The sequence below is a fragment of the Carassius auratus genome, chromosome 3 (assembly GCF_003368295.1).
Source record: "Carassius auratus strain Wakin chromosome 3, ASM336829v1, whole genome shotgun sequence".
Lineage (NCBI taxonomy): Eukaryota > Metazoa > Chordata > Actinopteri > Cypriniformes > Cyprinidae > Carassius > Carassius auratus.
The window spans coordinates 22,392,908-22,414,170 of NC_039245.1; the positions used below are offsets into that span (position 1 = coordinate 22,392,908).

The 21,263-nt window shown below is 37.7% G+C and overlaps 1 protein-coding gene across 1 annotated transcript; it reads right to left on the bottom strand.

Annotated features, from left to right (window-relative positions):
- Positions 1-1,262: 1,262 nt before the first annotated feature.
- On the bottom strand, positions 1,263-6,370 carry LOC113051158 (proteasome subunit beta type-7). Its single transcript, XM_026214753.1, has 8 exons — positions 6,128-6,370; positions 5,924-6,017; positions 5,666-5,763; positions 5,425-5,565; positions 5,122-5,237; positions 4,955-5,013; positions 3,876-4,027; positions 1,263-1,601 (listed from the first exon to the last, which is right to left on the bottom strand). Exons 1-8 carry the CDS (start codon positions 6,184-6,186, stop codon positions 1,490-1,492), a joined length of 831 nt encoding a protein of 276 aa, XP_026070538.1. The 5' UTR covers positions 6,187-6,370; the 3' UTR covers positions 1,263-1,489.
- Positions 6,371-21,263: the final 14,893 nt, after the last annotated feature.

A 21,263-nucleotide genomic window follows, 5' to 3' on the forward strand; every position in this document is an offset into this window, starting at 1 on the left:
AAATAAAAAAAATAAATATGGATTATCATGCCATCTTTGGTTCAAAGTACAAGTAAAGTAAGAGATAATTCATTTATGTGAATTTTTAATTATTTATTTTAAATTTACTGTGCGTCTGTGTGTTATTTAATCCCAGAGGTTGACATTTTGTCCCGTCAGAATTTATTTTGACCGTTGAAGGGTCTAAATTGGCTATTTAACACCGAGTTGTCAGTTATATAAGTGAAAAATTATATGAAAATACTTAATTTAATCCTTTAACATTAACATTATAACATGGGTGGTTAAAACTTTTTTTCAGTTTCATCATATCATCATCATCTTCAAAATACTGAGTTACCATATTTGATGCTAAATATATAATTGACTCTTAATTGCTCGATCAGATCATGTAAACATAGGTGGTAGCATTGTAAACAGTGTGAAAACACTAAAGAGTCTTTTTAATAGGTGACTAATTAAATCCTTTAATAAAATTGCAGATCTGTTGTTACCTTACATGAAAAAAGCAAAATACATATACATTTATTCTTAGTTTATGATGTCCTTTTCCCTCATATCTGCATGCATTTAAAAATATACAGTTATATTACTACTGTTAGATGAGACCTCCACGGCAGGAATCCTGGATACTAGATCCCATCAGAAGACATATTTTTCGTCTGGTATCCAAAACCATCAGCAGAGTTTGGTCTTATAAACAATTTCTTGTCTGATAAAAACTGTATTTTTTCTAGTAGCCAAATCTATTGTATCAATAGTCTGTATTATCAGAGGTTGACCAATGAAGCCAAAGAACAGCAGAAAGCATGAGAATAAGTTATGATTATAAAAATGGCCAGGGTTTATTGAACACTTATTTTAGTGTATATTTTTATATTCAGACCTCATCTGAACTTTTCTTGGACTTCAGTCCTGTTCTTCGTCTGACCAGCACATTTCCAACAAGTGTGATTATATACCAAAGAAAAGGCATTGCAAAATGACTGCTTTACAACATTGTGATCTGACTTTAAAACCTTGAAATGGAGAGAATCTCTTATGATAACAAAAATCCATTGAAGTAACACCATAGTACGATTAATCACCAATAAGAAAATATGCAGGTAAATAAGTTAATAAATTAGAGTCAATAAAATTAATAAATTGTCATGTAATTAATTGGAATAATTAAATGACTGAATATTTAAATGAAAGAAGAAAAAAAAGATCTTAGTCACCCACAGGCAGGTGAAACTGTCTGACATGAAAAAATTACACTCTTTCCTTTTTTTCTTACATTTTATTCAATTAACCATGAAACTACACAAATCTTTTTTTCAAATCAGCTCAAATTCAAAAGATTGAATACAGGGGAAAGGTTACCAAAACATTTTTAACCCAAAAGGGAAACATATCTTTTCTTTCTTTAATCTCAATTTTTAAACTACACACAGACCTCATATTTTCCAATCACTGAAGCAAACAGTGTACATATGTTCTTTATGTCTCATTCGGTGTCCATCACTTGGACAGATTCATCCACAACATCCAGTGTTAATGGAGTCACTGTTTTTGTGAGCACAGCAGTAGTGCCTGGCTTGTATCTGTACGTACCCTCCCTGGATCATTGGAAGAAAGAGAGAATATTTAGTTGAGTCTTAAGATATTTTATGAATACATATGTTTAACTGTAAACTCAGAAGGTTATTAAAAGACCATTGCAGTTTTGTATTGAACAACAATTTGTTTTGGATGAGCCAGATAAGAGTTGATGCATTCAAAAGGTTTTCTTTGCAATGACTGCCCAGTTGGTGGCCAAATGCAAAAATAATGTTAACTGCCATTAAACAAAAGAAAAAAAATGAATATGTATGGAATTGTGGACTCAGAAGAAGACCGCAATTTGGGAAAGGGGCATTAGCATCTGTTTCTATATTGACTTCTGGATTTGGTGCTCTGCTGAAAATGTATTTGTGTCCCAAATTACATACAAATACACTATAAAAATGTATACTAGACACTATGTACTGAGTATGACTATGTGTGAGAATGATAGCATCTCCCCTTCTGGTATGTAATTAAACGGTTGAGAGCTTAAAGTGTCCAGTGTTTCACTTCCACATTTCATTTTCACATTTAAATAAGTAAAACAAAATCAGTAGCACTTTATTTTACAGTCCTGTTCCTCATGTACATACTATGTACTTATTATAGTAATTACAATAACTATGTAATAACTAGGTAGTAACCCTGAACCTACCCCATGTAGTTACCCTTTATTATCAGAACTTTCTTAGATAAATACACTGTAAGTACACTATAAGTACACGTTAGTACACGTACTGTAAAATAAAGTGCAACCACAAAATCTATCAAGTAAAAAAATTTAATTACATTTTTTCTCTTTGGAGTTTACAGTAAGAACAAACTACGTACACTATTTATACAAAATAATTGTCTAGAATAGGGCAAAGTACAGAAACCGAATGCTGCAGGGATGTTTTTTATTTATTTAGTTTTAAGGCCAAAATCTGGAAACAAATTAGCATTTTAGCACTTCTGGTTCCATTATCCCAAAGTCAGTGTTTTCTGAATGGGTTTTTTGTTAAATGCCTAAAAATGGTTTGAGGTTAATATAAGCTTTATGAATTTTCAGGTTTTGTTTTATGACATAAAATACATCAATACTACGCCTTTGTAATTCTTAAAAAAACATTTATTTGTCTTAAAAAAGGTGGTTGCTAATAAGTGGTTAAATGTGACTATAGAGGTTGTCGTACACATTAAATATTACATTGAACGGGAAAACATATCTACTCTAGGCTGCGTTCAAACCCTTATTGTGTTTATAATCACAATCTTGCAAACTTTCAAAATGGATATTTTTCACATTTCTGGGTTTCTCAGCAGCAGAAGTAGAAGAGCTTGAAGAGCAGTAAACGGGAGAGTACCACAAATATATTTTTTGCATCCCCATTTGCTCAAGTAGCAAAAGAAAAACTCCACAGTAGTGTTTTCATGAATTTTTAATAAAATAAGAAAAAACTGAGAGACACTGAAGAGAGAATGATGTGCAATTTACCCTCCCTCCTATAGATGCTGCATTAGAAACACCCTTGGATTAGCGTTAAGTGCTTTTTTTGTGATTTGATGCAAAGGTGATATTATACAAAGAATAGTGTTATAAATGTACAAATATGGAAAAACCTTTGAGGATTTATGATGCTGACGACCGTTAAACTTTTAGAGAAAGTGTTTTTTTTTTTTTTTTTTTAACTGAAATAGTTGTTGGAAGCTTAGTGACGGTTACGCTAAATTCTGGAGTGTAGTTCATTTATGTTTAGCTTTTTTCTTCTACTGATTGTATTTCAGTTTTCAAAGTTAGAAGTTGTGTTTATTTGTTTGAGGATTTATTTGAGGATTATAATGATGAACAAAACATGTAAGAATCAGTTTATTTTCTCATAATCCAAAAGCCAACAGAAAAACACTTTTGGAATGAGGCTGATGCTAACTTCAAGGATGGCCTACAACAATATGTCATCACTACAGAGTTCTACTGGGACCTGCCTTGTGTGTAAAGATTGAGAAATACCAAGAGTTTGGGGTTTATATGATGGCAAGATGTCCCTGCTTTTCGGAATGCACCCCCCTCCCTCCCAACCCCAGGACAATATGTATATGAGAAGAGCTGCTATGTTAAAATTATGAACACTTAAAAATACTGGGTTGTTTCAACCGAACTTTGAGTCAAATATGGACTAACACGGCTGTTGGGTTAAATTTGGGTCCATATTTGAGCCTAAGATGGGTTGAAACTACCCAGCATTTTTAGAGTGAAAACTTAGATAATGTTACAGTGTCTTCCACATACACTGGTCTATTTATCTCACCTCAGGCCTTTCTGAACGGGCTGGTCATATCCTCTTAGATAATCCACAGTTTTCTCTGTGATCACACACAGGTCTACATTACTTCCAGAACCCAGATCACAGAAGATGCCTGCAGTGATGGCATCCCTCACCAGCTGCTTTGCTTCCTCCACCTTTTCATTCCCAAGAGTTTATGTAGGTGTGGGATTGAAAAACAAAAACAAATACAGAACATACATTTGTGAAGTAGAATTAAAAAAAAAAGCACATTCAGGACACTGGACATTCACATTAATATTTTGGTGGGAAAAATGTATTTAAAAATGTTTATAATAAATATGCTGTAAATCAATAGTTTTATATTGTACTGTTGCATTATTCATAATTATGTTAATTGTTCATTTCCATATATAAAAATATATTTTACCTTTTCGATTTTTCCATATTTTTATATACTTCAGTTTCAAGTTCAGGATTTCTGAGATAGATAGTTTGACTTTTGATTTTGTTTTAAAATCATTATTTAAAAAAGGAATAGGAAAATACCAGGCCACTAAAATAGAAAGTGATTACAGTATCACATTAAGATTGTAGTATTGTAAAATGTGAGAATATTATTTGGTGTTACATTACATTTTGTCATATTTGCGTTTTCATAATTTGTGAACAGACTGGTTGTCATGTGCCATGTAACTGGTCATGCTGTGGTTCAAATATAGTGCAAATTAGTTTTTAAACTACAGTAAGGCAGAGGGGAAGATTACTCATGGGTACTTTATGGTGATTTTTTTTTTTTTTTGAGCTCCTGGTCAATTATGTAATCATTGTATGGAAAACAGCAGTGTGAACATTGTTCAAAATGTGTTCCATGGAACAATTTTTTAAACACGTTTAGAAATTAGTTTTAGAGAATATAGAGTGCATTATCCAAATTGTCCCATGGAAAAACAACTTCACAGAAATCAATTTTAGAATACATAGAATGTTTTTTTTATGTTATATCAGTCCTCAGACCCCATTGAGCACAACTACAATTACAACAAATATGCATTACCACGTTTGAAAATATAATTAAGAGTGTCTATTAATAGCTGTCTGACCTCCATGTTTGGCTTGTAACGATCCTCAAATACAGAAATGGCAGAAGCTGCTCCAGACCCTGAAATATATGTTTGTGCTGAAAACTATGTTTTAAAATTGTGAAGATCTACATTTTGCTCAGATTGTGTTATTTTGAAGAAAGAAGGTAAGGAAAAATAAACTGTACCCATTGTCAGGAAAGGAAGCTTATCATAGGAACCGTGAGGATAGACGCTATAGAGCTGTGCCCCGTTAACATCCACACCTCCAACAATTAGAGAAGAACCAATGTGCCCCTGATACCTACAAAAATGGGACACAACCAGTCTTAGTCCTAGGACTATTTGAAAATTGTTCTTCATAGTAAACAAATATATTTGGCTAACTAGAAAGCAATAACTTAAATACAGAATGATTTAATTATGTATCAGTCATTTTGGCATGATCAGCAGAATCAAATTAATTTAGTATATGGCAAACACTCCTTTACCTAAACAGCATCTGTTTGAGCTGTCGGGTCACCATGGCCACAAGAGGAGGTCGTCCTGTGCTGAGTGAGTGCAGTTCCACGTTTGACGACATCATCTGAGTAGTGACTTCAGCATCTGCCGCAACACCTGCACCGCAACAACTATTGTGGAGAAAAATAAAATAAAAAAAACAAACCCCGCAAAAAAAGGTTCAGACAGAGACTTGAACTCTATTGATGTGCAACCAAGGAATTGACTTACTAGATTTTGGGAGCTATGTAGTGGATTTTCATGCAGTTTTTATCAGCTACGACCATATCATCTGTGGCTCTGGTGTCTGCACCTAAAATCACTCCATCCTATAAAATAAAACACGTTTTATTGTATTTATTACAATTAAATATTAAACACCGTTTTATTACTTTAATATTGCTATGTTTATTTACAACCAGTTAGTCAAAAACATAAACATCAGTAATTAATCAGTAATTACATAAACAGCGATTTGATAAAACATACTTTGAATATCAGGCCAGCGATGGTCGTGCCAGTCTTCCTGGCGTTTGGCGCACTGTACCCCTTCTCTAATAAGTTTGCTTCAAGAACAGCATTTCTAACATCACAAACGTGCAAAACATAACAGCATGAATGTAAGTACTTATCAAACACCGTGAATTGTAGTTTATGTCTTGACCACATTGTAATTATCTAACTATGTCTCACCTGCGGGTGTTCTCAAAAGAGAATCCTCCTGTCGGTGTCTTTGTCGATGTGTTTAGCATCTTTCACCTGCACACTGTATGATAGCCAATGTAAAATTATTGCTCTAACAATCAGTCCAGAGTAAAGCTGCTTCTAAACACCGCTTTTGAACGTTTACTCGTCTCGGCTTTACACAAAGAGTCGGTGCGTCAGCGTTTTTTAGGCCCAATACGGCAGTGTATCCTTCTTTCACTTTCACTTTTGATACGTGATCGCTTCTCTGGGTCATTCAATTGAATGAATAAATTACTGGACGGTTAATTTAATCTTCGTTATTCTGATTTTTTTCTCCCTACATTAGCCGAGGTTTCTCCGAATTGTATTTATTTATTTTTGTTATGTGATTTGACTAAATTAACCAGTGGTTGTACCAATAAAAGCAATTTGCAAGTAGGAATCCTTGATGAAGAAAAAAATAAAAAAAAATAAAAACAAACACACGATTCTTTTCATGACTGTTTTACAGTAGTGCAATACAAATTTAGATCCTTAATCATTCTGTTGAACATATTGGAAAACTGAATATAAAGACATGTTATTTAAAATAATGTAAAACAGAATGCATGAGTAATCAATACGTCACATGACCAAACCGGAAGACTGGGCTGTCTTCTTGGCAACTGACATTTAAAGTGAATTTATGCCACCTACTGCACTGGAGTGTAGGCCAAAGCTTTGTAACTCCAGTGTACTTTTGTTTTTTAGTTTTAGTGTGATTTTTGTTGTATTATTTCTTTAATGTTTTATTTGTTTAACTTTATAATTTATAATTGTTTATAATTATTTAATAATTCCAAGTAAAGTAATATTAAATATGTATTCTGAGCTTTACACTCCACATTAAAATGTGTTATTAACCTCCAAGCCAAATTTGAGTAAGTAAATACAATTAGTCATCAAATTCAAAAAAAAAAAAAAAAAACAATTTCTACTACAGGGTCGTTTAATGCTTGAATCTGATTGGCTGACGAACGTTCTGAGGTGTGCAATTATTTTCTGGGAAACACACAGCGAATGTAGTTCCAGGCAGCTCTCCTGACTGCATTACAGTTCCATATCATTTTGCATAGTTAACAGTGATAACGGTCAGTCACACAGTTTGCACAAAAATGTGTTGTCAGCGCTGCACTGATGATTTTATTAGTTAGCCATATAGTGTAGCGACTTAAAGGCTAAATATCACATTTCTCAATAGCGAGGTAAAAACAGCGCAGTTTAGAGATGCTGCAGCAGAACAGTGTGTAGAGTTGAACAGAGGTACGTTAGCTTAATTCACTCAACTCTCTCTCTCTCTCTCTCTCTCTCTGTGTGTGTGTGTGTTTTTGTCGCTCTCACTCTCTTTCTAATAACTTCATTAATAACTGCAGTAGAATGCTATCAATGGCTCAAATCTCCATTACTAGCTTTAAAGGTCCCGTTCCTTCGTGATCCCATGTTTCAAACTTTAGTTAGTGTGTAATGTTGTTGTTAGAGTATAAATAATATCTGTAAAATTCTAAAGCTCAAAGTTCAATGCCAAGCGAGATATTTTATTTAACAGAATTCGCCTACATCGAACGACCAGTTTGGACTACACTCCTCTACTTCCTGCAGTAATGACATCACTAGAACCATTTTTTGACTAACCTCCGCCCACAGGAATAAGAAAAAAGGGGGCGTATTTAAGTTGGTGCGTTTAACAGTTTCTGTAACTTATTACACAAAGGGCAATGCTATTTAGAATTGTTAACTATAGTAGGGCTGTGCAAAAAATTTAATGCGATTTTCATGCGCATCTCGTCAGTTAAAGGCGTTCTGTGATAAGAAGTACATCTCCAGCACGTGCGATTAGATCAGGATTGCCAGGTTTTCAAAACAAATCCTGCCCACTTGCTTCTCAAAACTACTCCAAAACTAGCCCAATCGCGTTTCCAGGAGGGCAGCGTGCGCCAAGCTGCTGTCGCTTTATAGAACAAGGAAGACATCAGTTTTTATGACAGTGAAAACAGCGATATACAGATAAGTTAATTGTGTGAAAAATACAGGTTTTTTTACACGCGAAACATGAACACATGTTATATTGCACACTGTAAACACAATCAAAGCTTAAAAAACCCCCACAAAAAACGTGACCTTTAAATGATGTTTTCTTTATTTCTTTATTTATTGATCTTTATTTATATAGCGTTTTAAACAAAAAAGATTGTGTCAAAGAAACTGAACAACATTAATTAGGGAAACGATATCGATGTAAATGAAGTGTTTCAATTTAAGCAAGCCACAGGCGACAGCAGCAAGGAACCAAAACTCCATCAGTGACAGATTGGAGAAGAAACCTAGGGAGAAACCATGCTCACTTGGGGAGCCAGTTCTCCTCTGACCAGATGAAACCAGCAGATAAATTCCAGACTGCAGCAAAGTCAGATTGGCAGAAGAATCATCTGTTTCCTGTGGTCGTGTCCTGGTGGCCGTCTAGGAGACAAGGTCTTGACTGTGGATCTGTATCTGGAGCTCTAGTTGTCCTGGTGTCCGCTGTCTTTCAGGGCAGTAGAGGTCCTTTCTAGGTGCTGATCCACCATCTGGGCTGGATATGTACTGGATACGGGTGACCTATGGTGACCTCGGAATAAGAGAGAAACCGACTAATATTAGCGTAGATGCCATTCTTCTAATGATTTAGCAAGTACATCAGGTGTTATGGGAAGTGTTCCCGGTTAATTGTTGCGATTCAGCTCAAGGGGGAAATATGAATAATCAATCATAACTAGTTATGAGTAATTATAAATATTTAGATCCACTCTAAGTATTTACTCAACCTCTTAGTGTCAACTGTCTATCAATTCTAAGAACGTTAATTTCCTGGTTAAGGAAGATAACTTTCTTACTGTACAATACTACTCAGAGCATGTAGCAAAAATCTGAGCAAACAATGAACAACCTCAAGTGTGATACAAATAAGACTTATTAACTACATAAACACTTCAACTAGTCTAACTTACACACACACACACACACATGCATACAATGGGTATATGAAAAAGGTTTAAAGCTTTTAGAAAAGAAATGAATACATAAAACTATGGTACAATTTGGTATTCAGCAGATCTACAGCCTGAAGGAAACATCAGTTTCTTAGTTCAAACACACCTTTGTAAAAGGGGCATATGATACTTAATGTATCAATTAAGAGAATGTTGAATATGTCAAGGCCGAAGCCTGGCACAAGCTTATCATGGTTTTGAAAGCTCTTAGCTCAGCATCTTCTCCTGGAATTCCTGAATCTAGAAGAACTGCCCTGATCTGGTGATCAGTGATCTATATAGGGGGATGATGTCACACCCTCAGGATTTGAGAGGGCCAATGTGGAATGGTACCTTTTGGATGGAAGTTTCAAACTCTTTGTTCCTAGTATGGTGTCTTGCATATGAAATTAGATTGGGGGGTTCAAGAGAAGAACCTTTAAGATACTTATAAAACTAATGTGTAAGATAGGCATCAACACATAATATAAACTCTCATTTAGATCATGAAAATACCCCCAGGGGGGTATTGCACAAAAGCAAGATAAGGGATTAAGCTGGGATTTTCCAGTTATCCTGGCTGATTTTAGCCCTGACTCAGTTGCATGAAGGCAGGCTAAATTAATCTACATTAAGTTACTATGGAGATTTACACTTTGCAGCTAGCCTGCAGGAAGCAGACAGACTGGCTAAACCGACCGCCTGCTAGCTGCCTCACGTCACAGAGGTCAGCTAATTCTCAGCACATAGAGACTCTTTCACCTAGATATCACACTATACAGACTGTGTCTGTTCCCCGAACTAGAAATACAAAAAACGTCCAAACCAAGTTAAGATTAACAATTTAATTGTGGTTCAACGAATCAAAAACGGATGCAATATGGATAAACAAATGATAAAGCTTGGCTTATTGAATGTCAGATCACTTTGTACGAAAACACTTTTTGTAAATAATATGATCACTGATCATAATATAGATGTGCTCTGTTTGACAGAAACCTGGCTAAAACCTGATGATTAAATTATTTTAAATTATTCCATCCCCCAAGATTACTGTTATAAACATGAGCCGCGTGTAAAAGGCAAAGGGGAGGTGTTGCTTCAATTTATAACAACTTTCAGGATTTCTCAGAGGGCAGCCTTCAAGTATAACTTGTTTGAAGTAATGGTGCTTCATATAACATTATCCAGAGAAACAAATGTTAATGATAAATTCCCTGTTATGTTTGTACTGGCTACTGTATACAGGCCACCAGGACACCATACAGACTTTATTAAAGAGTTTGGTGATTTAACATCCGAGTTAGTTCTGGCTGCAGATAAAGTTTTAATAGTTGGTGATTTTAATATCCATGTTGATAATGAAAGAAATGCATTGGGATCAGCATTTATAGACATTCTGAACTATATTGGGGTTAGACAACATGTTTCAGGACCTACTGAAATGACCTACCGCATTGTCGAAATCATACTCTAGATTTAAAACTGTCACATGGAATTGATCTTGATAGTGTTGAAATTATGCAGCCAAGTGATGATATCTCAGATCATTATTTAGTTTTGTGCAAACTTCATATAGCCAAAATTGTAAATTCTACTTCTTGTTAAAAGTATGGAAGAACCATCACTTCTACCACAAAAGACTGCTTTTTAAGTTATCTTCCTGATGTATCCAAATTCCTTAGCATATCTAAAAACTCAGAACAACTTGATGATGTAACAGAAACTATGGACTCTCTCTTTTCTAGCACTTTAAATACAGTTGCTCCTTTACAATTAAGGAAGGTTAAGGGAAACAGTTTGACACCATGGTATAATGAGCATACTCGCACCCTAAAGAGAGCAGCCCAAAAAAATGGAGCACAGCTGGAGGAAAACAAAACTAGAGGTATTTCGTATTGCTTGGCGGGAAAGTAACCTATCTTACATAAAAGCATAAAAAACTGCTAGATCCGATGACTTTTCTTCTCTTTTAGAAGAAAACAAACATAACCCCAGATATTTATTCAATACAGTGGCTAAATTAACGAAAAATAAAGCCTCAACAAGTGTTGACATTTCCCAACAGCACAACAGTAATGACTATATGAACTACTTTACTTCTAAAATCGATACTATTAGAGATAAAATTGCAACCATTCAGCCGTCAGTGCACTATAGACCCCCTGAGGAACAGTTCCACTCATTCTCTACTATAGGAGAGGAAGAATTGTATAAACTTGTTAAATCATCTAAACCATGGGTGGCTAACGTCCGGCCTCCGGGCCGTATGTAGCCCGCGAGACAGTTTAATCTGGCCCATGGGTGAATTCAAAATCTCCCTCTTCAAAAAAAAAAAAAAAAAAAAAAAGGCTAGACAACAATTATTTTTCCTGTGATATTAAATTATAAAAAAAATATAAACTGAGACCTCATTCAGAAGGAGAGTTCTTGAAAGAGTGTCTTGTTGCCGCTGCAGAGCTGCTAGCACCACACAAATTAAAACTCTTCCAAAGTGTCAGTTTATCTCAAAGAACTGTCGCAGAACGAATTACTGATATGACGCAAGACATTGAAACAACACTGAATGACACTGCAAAATTTTATAGACATTCTGAACTATATTGGGGTTAGACACCATGTTTCAGGACCTACTGAAATGACCTACTGAAATGACCTACTGCATTGTCGAAATCATACTCTAGATTTAAAACTGTCACATGGAATTGATCTTGATAGTGTTGAAATTATGCAGCCAAGTGATGATATCTCAGATCATTATTTAGTTTTGTGCAAACTTCATATAGCCAAAATTGTAAATTCTACTTCTTGTTAAAAGTATGGAAGAACCATCACTTCTACCACAAAAGACTGCTTTTTAAGTTATCTTCCTGATGTATCCAAATTCCTTAGCATATCTAAAAACTCAGAACAACTTGATGATGTAACAGAAACTATGGACTCTCTCTTTTCTAGCACTTTAAATACAGTTGCTCCTTTACAATTAAGGAAGGTTAAGGGAAACAGTTTGACACCATGGTATAATGAGCATACTCGCACCCTAAAGAGAGCAGCCCAAAAAATGGAGCACAGCTGGAGGAAAACAAAACTAGAGGTATTTCGTATTGCTTGGCGGGAAAGTAACCTATCCTACATAAAAGCATAAAAAACTGCTAGATCCGATTACTTTTCTTCTCTTTTAGAAGAAAACAAACATAACCCCAGATATTTATTCAATACAGTGGCTAAATTAACGAAAAATAAAGCCTCAACAAGTGTTGACATTTCCCAACAGCACAGCAGTAATGACTATATGAACTACTTTACTTCTAAAATCGATACTATTAGAGATAAAATTGCAACCATTCAGCCGTCAGTGCACTATAGACCCCCTGAGGAACAGTTCCACTCATTCTCTACTATAGGAGAGGAAGAATTGTATAAACTTGTTAAATCATCTAAACCATGGGTGGCTAACGTCCGGCCTCCGGCCCGTATGTAGCCCGCGAGACAGTTTAATCTGGCCCATGGGTGAATTCAAAATCTCCCTCTTCAAAAAAAAAAAAAAAAAAGGCTAGACAACAATTATTTTTCCTGTGATATTAAATTATAAAAAAAATATAAACTGAGACCTCATTCAGAAGGAGAGTTCTTGAAAGAGTGTCTTGTTGCCGCTGCAGAGCTGCTAGCACCACACAAATAAAAACTCTTCCAAAGTGTCAGTTTATCTCAAAGAACTGTCGCAGAATGAATTACTGATATGACGCAAGACATTGAAACAACACTGAATGACACTGCAAAATTTTTTACATTTTTCTCTCTGGCATGCGATGAAACAACAGACATTACAAATACTGCCCAACTAGCCATCTTTGTGCGTGGAATTACCGCCGAGCTTGAAACGACAGAGGAATTGCTGTCTTTGCAAGCCATGCATGGCACTACCAAAGGTGAGGATTTGTTTGAGCAAGTTGTTTTGGTAATGAGCAAATTTGAATTACCATTTGAAAAGTTAAGTGGCCTTGCCACAGATGGAGCTCCTGCCATGCTTGGTCCGCAAAAGGGACTAACTGCATTGGTCAAAAAAGAAATGAGTCGTCTCAGGCTAATCCAAGTGATTTAGTTGTATCCCACTGTATCATACATCAAGAGAGTCTTTGTGCACATTTCCTGAAGCTTCACAGTGTAATGACAACTGTTGTTAAATAAATAAATACATTTCATCAAAAGCAGAGGGCTAAACAGCCGCCAGTTCAAAGAGTTACTGAATGATCTCGAGTCTGAGTATGGAGATCTGGTTTACCATTGTGAGGTGCGATGGCTGAGTAGTGCAGATATGCTCGCATGCTTTTACAATCTTAGGGAAGAAGTAAAACAATTCATGGAGATTAAGGGAAAACCTGTTGTGGAACTCAGTGATGACAAGTGGCTGTGTGATTTGGCCTTTATGGTGGACATAACCAAGCACCTGTCAGAACTGAACATAAAACTCCAAGGTCCGAACCAGCTTCTCAGCTCTCTGCTTTCAAACGTGAAATCATTTGAGGCTAAATTAAAGCTGTGGAAATTTCAACTAGAACAGGGTAACATTGTGCATTTTCCTACTCTACAAGAACAAAAGCCAGCTATGACAGCTGAGTATGCTGTTGAGTGTGCAAAACTGCTTCAGGCATTTGAAGAGAGGTTTCAGGACATGAAAAGTAAACAAAATGAACTAAAGATTTTTACTGCGCCATTTAATGTGGAACCATCTGATGTACCTGACAACCTACAACACGAAATAATTGAGCTACAAAGCAATGACGAGCTTAAAGGCAAGTACAACAATCTCCCTCTGCTGGAGTTCTATAAACTGTATCTACGTTCTGAAGATTTTCCCATTCTGAGGAGGCATGCGCTGAAGTTTGCATCTCTGTTTGGGACGACCTACTGCTGTGAGCAGTTCTTTTCAAAACTGACTCTTGCAAAGACTCGATTCCGCTCAAGACTTACTGATCCAAACTTGGAAAACCGGCTGCGAGTAGCTTCATCATCACTGCCATCTGACATCAGACGCCTGACCAAAGAGAAGCAGTTCCAACCATCGCATTAGAGAGGTTAGTGATATATATATATGTTCAATAATTTAGTATGGCCCTTGAAGGATGTTAGAAAAGTGTAAATGGCCCTTGATAGAAAAAAGGTTCCCCACCCCTGATCTAAACCAACAACATGTATGTTCCTTTGTGACATTTGCAAAAAGCACAAGTTGACAAGATTTTCGTTGCTGCTGCATTGGCATGAGTGACCCAAAACCTTTCTCTCAATTTGGAGAGGATGTAATTTCTCCCACCATGCCTCATCTGTTCATGAACATTTTTAAGAATTAACATGGAGATGTACTGATCTTTACACAGGATGACTGGGTGTTTGCTCTCTTCGGGCATTGCAGTCTTTGACAATCTACCACCTACTCTTAACAGTCCATCCTCTAGAACAGGATTCAGCTTGTAGATAGGGCTACACACTTTTACGGGGTTTCCTGTCTTTAGTGCACAAATCTCTTTGTCAAATTTTTCTCTCTGACAGAACTGAAGGATAGCATGTTCTGCTGCTAATAGATCCTCAGTTGATACACTGTCTTGTGGCAACTATTTTCTGGCTTCCAAGATTTTCTAGTCAACATAACGAAGATCAGCCATTTCAACCTTCACAAGTTGCTTCCTTCTTTGACTCAACTCCAATAGAGTCTTTTTGACCTTGAGTAACCATGCAACTGCAACCTTCAACCTTTTACAGTCAGAGAAATATGTGATGAGTTGATTGGTTGCATTATCCTCTTGAATAGTTATTGTGTTTGTATAGATCTTCAGTTTGACCTCTGGATCATCCTCTTCAATTGTGGACTCTACTTCATACTGCAACCATGTTTCTCTTTCCACAGAAATTCTGGACCTGATAGTCATGTTTTTCTGTTCAGAAGCTTATGGACTGTCAGTCCTCTAGATGCGTCATCTGCAGGATTTTGTTTTGTGTGAACATACTGCCACTGTGCTGGGTCTGAAGCTTCCCTAATGATGGCTATTCTGTTGGTTACAAATGTTCGAAATCTTTTGTTTTCATTGCTGATATACTTCAAGACTGTACTACTATCAGTCCAGAAACAGGATCCTGATAAAGAAAGCTGTAACTCTGACTTTACCATTTTGTCCACCCGAACAGCCAAAACAGCAGTTCCAATCGAGGAATGGTTACGGGTTTAAGAGGTGCTACTCTTGCCTTTCCAAGAAGAAAGGAAACATGTACATGACCTGCTTTGTTCTGTAACCTCAGGTATGTTACCGTGCCATATCCCCGTTCGCTGGCATCAGCAAAGTGGTGCACCTGGGCATGGACTGGTGTTCCAAAGTCATGTGGTTTCAAGCACCTTCTCACTCTGAACGCTGAGATCTCTTCAAGGTCATTCAACCAATTTATCCATTGTTGCTTTAAAGCTTGTGGAATTTCTTCATCCCAGCCATAGTTCATTCTGAACAACTCTTGTAAAATGTGCTTGGCTGAAAGAAGGACTGGTGCAAGGTACCCTAAGGGATCATACACTGAACTAATGACGGATAAAATCCCTCGTCGTGTTTGCTTACGTTCTTTGCAGTTCATATGAAAGAAATTTGTCATTTTCCATACACCAATGTAGCCCCAGTGCCCTTTCTACCGGGAGTTGGTCTATGTCCAAATTGAGTTCACTCACACTTTTAGAGTGTTCTTTCTCAGGAATTGTTTGAAGGACCTTGCGACTGTTACTGATCTATTGCGTAAGATGAAAACCTCCTTTCTGGCAAAGGTCAGCCAGGTCATTGAACAAACACATAAAAGAGGGGTTTATTTGTTTGTTTATTCATTTGTTGTTTTTATTGTAAGATGTCTTTTGTTATATTAATGTCTCCATTTATGTACATGTTTATAATTGTTATGTCTTATAGTGTCATGAACAATTAGGGGCCGGTTGTGTTGGAGCCATTCTGTGTATTGGGGTTGGTTGGCGCTGTGTTCTGCCACAAGTCTACTTAAGTTAGGGGCTAAATAGTGCAGGTGTGGTGCACAGCGAGGTGCATGGTTTTTGACCGTGAGACACGGCGTGTAACATGGAGACTGACTTGTGCTCTGCATTAAAGTACTAGATATACTGTCATTCATCTAAGTATGCATACTGTTATTTTAGTTAGGATGGTCTGCGTTGCACTGCGATTCTTTGCAAGTGGCATGTTTCTGTATTCTGCCGGTGATGCAGAAAAACCTCAATAAAGCCACTATTTGCCGCACGATAAGAAATGTAAGTCTGGCAATTAAATCTCTTGTGCACATATTTATCACATTCCCTGGTCACAGAAGATTCATCCACATCAAGGATGAGTTCTAAGATTGCAGGTAACATGAATTCAGACAAGAACCACTTTGGCAAGTTTACTTGAGTTTATTGAACACAATTTATCTTTGGTGGTATGGTTCCTTATGGGGGTTCTTGCTCCCAAAATAATTGAATATACAAGAGCTTTAACATTAACCCCCCAGAACCATGAATTTAGAAATACATAATAATTAAGACTTTTAATAAAGTCTTTAAAGCAAATGGTGATAATCATGTAGATGTGGCTGTGGTACGTCTATCCTGTAGCCTGGTTATGAAGATGGGTGTCTCTCCGCAATGAGGTCCATGCCAGCTAAGATTTTTGGAAGCCTTAGTGATCTGAAACAAACAAGACGACAGCCAGAAGGTGCGCAGTAATGTGCTCATGCATATAATGGGGAGGGAGGGAGGGTTGCGATTCATTGAGCATAATTACCGAGCAGTAGTGGCCCGTATATATATGTCCTGGTCTAATAGGAGAGATGTGGTGATTGGAGCGATTTGACAGCTGACCGCATCAGCTGTTCACAGCCTTGCCTCCGTGGCCTGACTGAACTGACGCTGCACTCTATTTCAGACAGGAACCACTTTGGCAAGTTTAGTAGAGTTTATTGAACACAATTTATCTTTGGCGGCATGGTTCCTTATGGGGGTTCTTGCTCCCAGAATAATTCAACATACAAGAGCTTTAACATTAACCCCCAAAAAATAATGAGAGTATTACTGCCTGAAGAAGAACCCCCAAAACCAACCTTGTTCCAGTCCTGCAAAGGGAAAAGACAGTGTTATTGAGATATCCTTAATGTAACTTACTGGCTAGCGAAGGGGTATCTCCCTTCTTATGAGGCAGAAAATAGCGGGCCTCTCTATAATTAAGGTAGCTGGTAATATCAGCGAGGGTATTTTCTCCAGTGGGAGAACCGCAAACAAGCAGCATGTCCCTGAGCTTGGTATGAGTGGTAGGAGAGTAGCGTTTCCTTTTTTCCTTCCTGCAAAAGAGAAAGATAATGTTATAGAGATGTCCTTAAGCAGCCTATGGTAGGAGAGGCGTGTTCTCCTGTCTAAAGCGAAGGAGAGAATAGCAAGTCCCCTCTTATTTTAAGTAGCAGGGGTGTTCATCCTCTGCTGAAGGATGAACAGCAGTCTCCTGCAGCCATAGCAGCAAAGGGCAGGTCCCTTTCTTCTGAGGGGGAGTTCGTCCCTTGCTTGAGGGATAACAGTGGCCCCCACAGGAATCGTGGCAAGGGGTGATCTCCTTCGAGAGAAAACAGCAGCCCCTTTTCCTTTATAATTATTATTATTTGTATTTTTTCTTTCTCATCTCCTTCTCATTCAAGTTCGCCTTCTCCATCTCCATTTAAGTAGCAGGGGTGTTCATCCTCTGCTGAAGGATGAACAGCAGTCCCCTGCAGCCATAGCAGCAAAGGGTGTTCTCTCCAGCTGGAGAGAGCAGCAGGTCCCTTTCTTCTGAGGGGGAGTTCGTCCCTCACTTGAGGGGTAACAGCGTCCCCCTCGGGTATCACGGCAAGGGGAGATCTCCCACGAGAGAAAACAACAGCCACTTTGAATTTATAAGTAATTTATTTTTTTCTCCTCCACATTCAACTTCTCCATCTCCATTTAAGTAATACGGGTGTTCATCCTCTGCTGTAGGATGAACAGGAGTCCCCTGCAGCCATAGCAGCAAAGGGTGTTCTCTCCAGCTGGAGAGAACAGCAGGTCCCTTTCTTCTGAGGGGGAGTTCGACCCTCAGCAGCCCCTTTTTACCAGATTTTTTTTTTTTATAATCTCCTTCTCATTCAACTTTGCCTTCTCCATCTCCATTAACAAAACAGCAGCCCCCTTTTTTTTTACGTAGCAGCGAGGATTTTCTCTAAGCAGCAGTTCCTTCCTAATTCTTCTCATTCTCCTTCTCCATTCCTTCTAATTCGCCTCCTCATTCTTTTCATCCTCCATCTCTTTCTTCTCCTCATGCTTCTCCTTCCCCATTTCCTTCTTCTCATCCTCCTCCTCATCCTTATTATCCTCCTCTTTTTCCATCTCCTTCTCATCCTCTTCCTTATCCTTATTATCCTCCTCATTCTTCATTTCCTCCTCCTCATCCTCCTCTTCATTCTTCATTTCCTCCTCCTCATCCACCTCTTCATTCTTCATCTCCTTCTCTATCTCCTTCTCATCCTCCTCCTCATTCTTCTCATCATCCTCCTCATTCTCCTTTTTCCCTTGCGGTCAGTGTCGTATTTTATCATTATTAAATGTACGTAGTACAAAATATCCACTGGTTATAACCAACGCTCCTATATTTAGCTGTAGGTCAGCTAAAAACCATTACTTTGCTTCAGAAGCCTGTCCAAAAACGGTTCATGAGGAGAACGACAGGTCTATAATCACATACTTATCACTATGAAGTAATAAAATGCAGAATTGTTTTTTTAATTTTTTTTGGGATGATGTGACTCAATACAACAGCTGACTACATGAACGCTTTTACCTTCTAAAAGCAGATTTGTGGCCATTTTTTGGAACTGAAATGTTGAATAAACCCCCGAAACACACGTGAACGTAGTCATGTGGTGAGTCTGGCCAATAGTAAACAGCTGTATTGTCATCGGCGCTCCAGCTGTCACTCTGGAGAAGCGCAGGCTGAATCAGCCGGCTGCTCTCGAACACTCTCGCGATACTTGATGGCACACATGTGCGTCGGCGCAGTCTTAGTCGGACAATATTCTACCCGGTATGCACTGCTTCAGTCAGATTTGCGATTGGTTTGCATGGTGCTGGTGAGTCGAACACACCTGATGATCATCGAGTCAGCTGCTCAAGATCGGATGCAGCCAGTAATTCTCACTAATGATCCCCGATGGTTTCGGAGGATGGTTAGTCATTGTCGCCCTCTGTTGTTCCAAGAAGGTACACCAGGGTTCTTACGGCCTTGAGTAAATCCAAGCACTTCCAAGACATTTAATTTTCCAGCACTTCAGACTGGGCAAATTACCCTTTTTTTTTTTTTGCTGCATAAATACTCTTACCTTGGTTAAGCACATGCACAGATACCCAACGGACACCCTTACTTGTAAAACGTTTGGATTATAAGGTGCATACGCAATTTCATTGTTCTAGACAAATCATCAAATTGCCAACAGGTGGCGCACTTGGCCCGGTACAACGGTTTGTATAGATGTCCTTACAATAATGATGTCCTTAGATTTTGTCCCAATAACGATTAATGTTAGTGGGAGAATGACACATCATGTTCATACATCCTTCGATAGGTGATTTTTGTAGTATAACAGATGGTTAATCCATTTGGGATTTAATTTACAGACTTGCAACATTTTCCTGATTGATGACTGACGATTCCACTGCATTTCGCGGACTAGCCACAAATTAATTCTTGTTTACATTATTCCACTGTTGTGATGACGATGTTCGAGAGAGTCCAGTCCAGTGACATGATCTGACACGACTGTAGCATTCAACACCGTGTGTGATTATAAAATGGCAATAATACCTACCCTGATGCTGGGGAACCCTGCATATGATTGTATGTATTGCAGTCTTAGAATGTAGTTTAACTGAGCAGGGAATATTTATTTATTTATTTATATTTGCGTAATAGAGCACTCCACAGCCACAGGTGCAGACTCGAGCGGAGCTGCTTATAAAATGAACCATGGTTACCCATAAGAGCAAATATTAACTCAAATATGCGCATTTCCAGGCAATTATTAAATCCAAGTGCTTATACAATTAACCCTGAAAATACTGCATTAATTCTCAGCATTTTCGAGGATTCGAGCACCCATACTATGACGGCGAATGTGACGCCTATGAGCCAAAGAGTTAGCCAAGCGTTTGATCAGGTGCACGCTCAGTGAGCGGAGGCTCTCAGTTGAGCCGGCAAAAGCATTAATCTCTCCAATGCACGGCAGGACTAGCACGTGATTTTGGACAATATATAAACCTCACAAGCAAACAGTTCCATATCTTGATAGCTTTAAACAAATATCTTCTTAGTGTGTGGAGTGGGGCGGGTTCGCCCGCATTTGGAAGTAGGAGTAGCGAAGGGTGCTCTTTAAACACCTGAAAATCAGCGTGCACCTGTGAAGAAGGAAGCACTTTTTTTTGTTATATATATATATATATATATATATATATATATATATATATATATATATATATATTAGGGCCGGGACTTTAACGCATTAATTGAGATTAATTAATTACACAAAAAATTACGCGTTAACTAAGATTAATTAATTACAGAAAAAAAAAATCCCGCATTTTTAATGACTTATTTTTGCACCGCGGAACGTTTCTCACTGGATGAGTTTCGGCGGACCGATTATACCGGAGCACCAACTAGCGTTCGCATATCACCGCAGCTGCACATCGAGCCTCAAGTATCACCTCAACGCAAAACATATAGCAGCTAGCGTGGACTTTACATTTTATGTTGAACCATGTATTATTTTGTTGGTGCAACAGTTTATGTTGAACTCTTTATTGTTTTGGCCAAGGTTATTGAGAGTTGGACTTAAGTATGTTATGGCCTCTGAAGCAACAGAGAGATGTTTTCTAATAGTCAGTGTTTCCAATGTTCTGAATGTAATTGACAGTATTGTGTTTTACTTAAAAAAAAAAAACACTTCAGTAACGTTAACGGCGTTGTAACGACGGGAAAAGTAATTAGTTAGATTACCGCGTTACTGAAAAAATAACGTCGTTACCTAAC

Excerpts from the sequence above, each read along its gene's own strand:
- LOC113051158 (XM_026214753.1), bottom strand. The coding sequence starts at position 6,186 with ATGCTAAACACATCGACAAAGACACCGACAGGAGGATTCTCTTTTGAG. Across the intron at positions 5,566-5,665 it reads TACATAGCTCCCAAAATCTA|TTGTTGCGGTGCAGGTGTTG; the intron begins GTAAGTCAATTC and ends TCTCCACAATAG. Across the intron at positions 4,028-4,954 it reads GTTACAAGCCAAACATGGAG|GTGGAGGAAGCAAAGCAGCT; the intron begins GTCAGACAGCTA and ends GGGAATGAAAAG.